This window comes from Calidris pugnax, unplaced genomic scaffold (genome assembly GCF_001431845.1).
Source record: "Calidris pugnax isolate Ruff unplaced genomic scaffold, ASM143184v1 scaffold173, whole genome shotgun sequence".
Taxonomy (NCBI): domain Eukaryota; kingdom Metazoa; phylum Chordata; class Aves; order Charadriiformes; family Scolopacidae; genus Calidris; species Calidris pugnax.
The window spans coordinates 52,069-54,184 of NW_015090917.1; the positions used below are offsets into that span (position 1 = coordinate 52,069).

At 66.5% G+C, this 2,116-nt stretch overlaps 1 protein-coding gene across 1 annotated transcript; it reads left to right on the forward strand.

Moving 5' to 3' along the window:
- Positions 1-63: 63 nt before the first annotated feature.
- Positions 64-1,251, forward strand: LRG1 (leucine-rich alpha-2-glycoprotein 1). The gene has a single exon (XM_014949658.1). The coding sequence runs from the start codon at positions 64-66 to the stop codon at positions 1,087-1,089; it is 1,026 nt and encodes a 341-aa protein (XP_014805144.1). The 3' UTR covers positions 1,090-1,251.
- Positions 1,252-2,116: the final 865 nt, after the last annotated feature.

Below are 2,116 nucleotides of genomic sequence, written 5' to 3' on the forward strand. Positions count from 1 at the left end.
CCTGCCCACCCCGGGGTGGCAGGGGGACGGCGGTGGCAGGGCTTGCACAACCCTGGCGTGACGATGGCCGCTCGCCCGCAGCCCTGCGCCGCGGTGTCACCACCCCGGATCCTGCTCCTGCTCCTGCTCCTGCTGCTGGCACCGGGTCCCACCACCCCGTGCTCCCCCCAACCCAACGCCACCCGTTTCGTCTGCACCGAGCCCACCCTCAGCACCTTCCCCACGGGGCTGCCCCCCACCACCCTGGCCATCTCGGTGGAGTTCACGGCGGTGACCACCCTCCTCCCCACCGCCCTGGAAGGGCTCCCCTTGCTCGAGGAGCTCCACCTCTCCTCCAACCGCCTCGCCACCCTCCCCGAGCCCCTCCTGCACCCCGTGCCCACCCTGCGTGTCCTCGACCTGACGGACAACCTCCTGGCAGACCTCCCCCATGGCATCTTCAACGCCACCACCCACCTCCAGCACTTGGTGCTGCGGGGGAACCGGCTGCGGGCGCTGCTGCCCGCCTGGTTCCAGCATCTTCCCCAGCTTCAGTGGCTCGACCTGGCTGCCAACGCCTTGGTGGAGGTGCCACCTGGGGTCTTCCACCCCTTGAGCTCCCTCCGTAGCCTGGATTTGTCCCACAACAAGTTGGCAACCCTGGCACCGGAGGCGCTGACCGGGTTGGGGGCACTGGAGCGGCTTGACCTGGAGGGGAACCATCTGGGCACGTTGGCACCCACCACCTTCGCGCCCGTGCCCGCCCTGCGCCTCCTCTTCCTCCAGGATAACGAGCTGCAGGCGCTGCCCACCGACATCTTCCTCCCCCTGCGCCATCTCCTTGTCCTCGACCTGGCGGGCAACCGGCTGCGGGGGCTGGAGCTGCCCCCCGTCCCCAGGTTGGACCTCGACATCTCGGGGAACCCCTGGGCCTGCGAGTGCCAGCTCCTGGTGCTGCTGCGACGGATGTCCCCACAGCTCACTGCCACCCAGGACACCCTCTGTGCCAGCCCCCCGCACCGCCGGGGACAGGAGGTGGCCGCCGTCAGCCGGGCTGGGGACACGGGCTGTGAGCCCAAGGGGGACAGGCAGCGCCTGGTGGATCCCTAGACAAGGGGTTTGGTGTCACCTCGGGTGGCCGGGGATGTCACCTCCCTCCCTGCCTCTCTGTCCCCAGCTGAGACGAGCTCTCCTGGGGAAACTGAGGCAGGGAGACAGGAGTGTGGCCATCCCCAGCCCAAAGGCCACCATCCCCATCCCATGATGCCCATCCCAATGGCCCCCAGCCCCATCACACCTGGCTCAGGTTGTCCCACAGCCCTGTCCCTGTCCCACCTCCCCCGTGTCCCTGTCCCACCTCACCCGTGTCCCCATCCCCACCCCACAGCAGCACATTAAACACCATCACACCTTCTCCTGTGTGTTGTCCTGTGAAGTCCCCAGAGATAAGACAGTGAGGGGCACCATGTCTCCTGGTCCTGTGCCCATCCTGTACCCACTGTGTCCCCTACCTGTGTCCCCAGTTCCAGCCTGGCCTGCTCCCCAACAGGGCCACCACCCTCTCCCACCAGCATTGCTCACCACCAGGTGACATCCCTGTCCCCTGGCCTGAGGACCCACGGGGGGGGGTGTTGACGGAGACCTAGAACCCTGTGGAGCTCTGCTTGGCATGGGGACACCTGGAGACATTTGGTATGGAGGTGCTTGGCATGGGGACATCTGGCAAGGGGACATCTGGCGTGGGGTCACTTGGTATGGAGATGTTTGGCAAGGGGACACCTGGGGTGGGGACACTTGGCGTAGAGATGCTTGGTAAGGGGACACCTGGTATGGGGACGCGCGTCAAGGGGACACTTGGTATGGAGCTGCTTGGCATGGGGACACCTGGCAAGGGGACGTTTGGTAAAGGGGACACCTTGTATGGGGACGTACAGCGAGGGGACATTTAGTATGGAGATGTTCGGCATGAGGACACCTGGGGTGGGGACACCTGGGGTGGGGACACCCAGTTTGGGGACACCTGGAAAGGGGACACCTGGGGTGGGGACACCCAGTTTGGGGACACCCAGTGTTGGGTCCCTTGGTGTGGGGACACCTGGGGCGGGGGGAGGTGGCCATGGGGAGGTGGCTCGCCCCC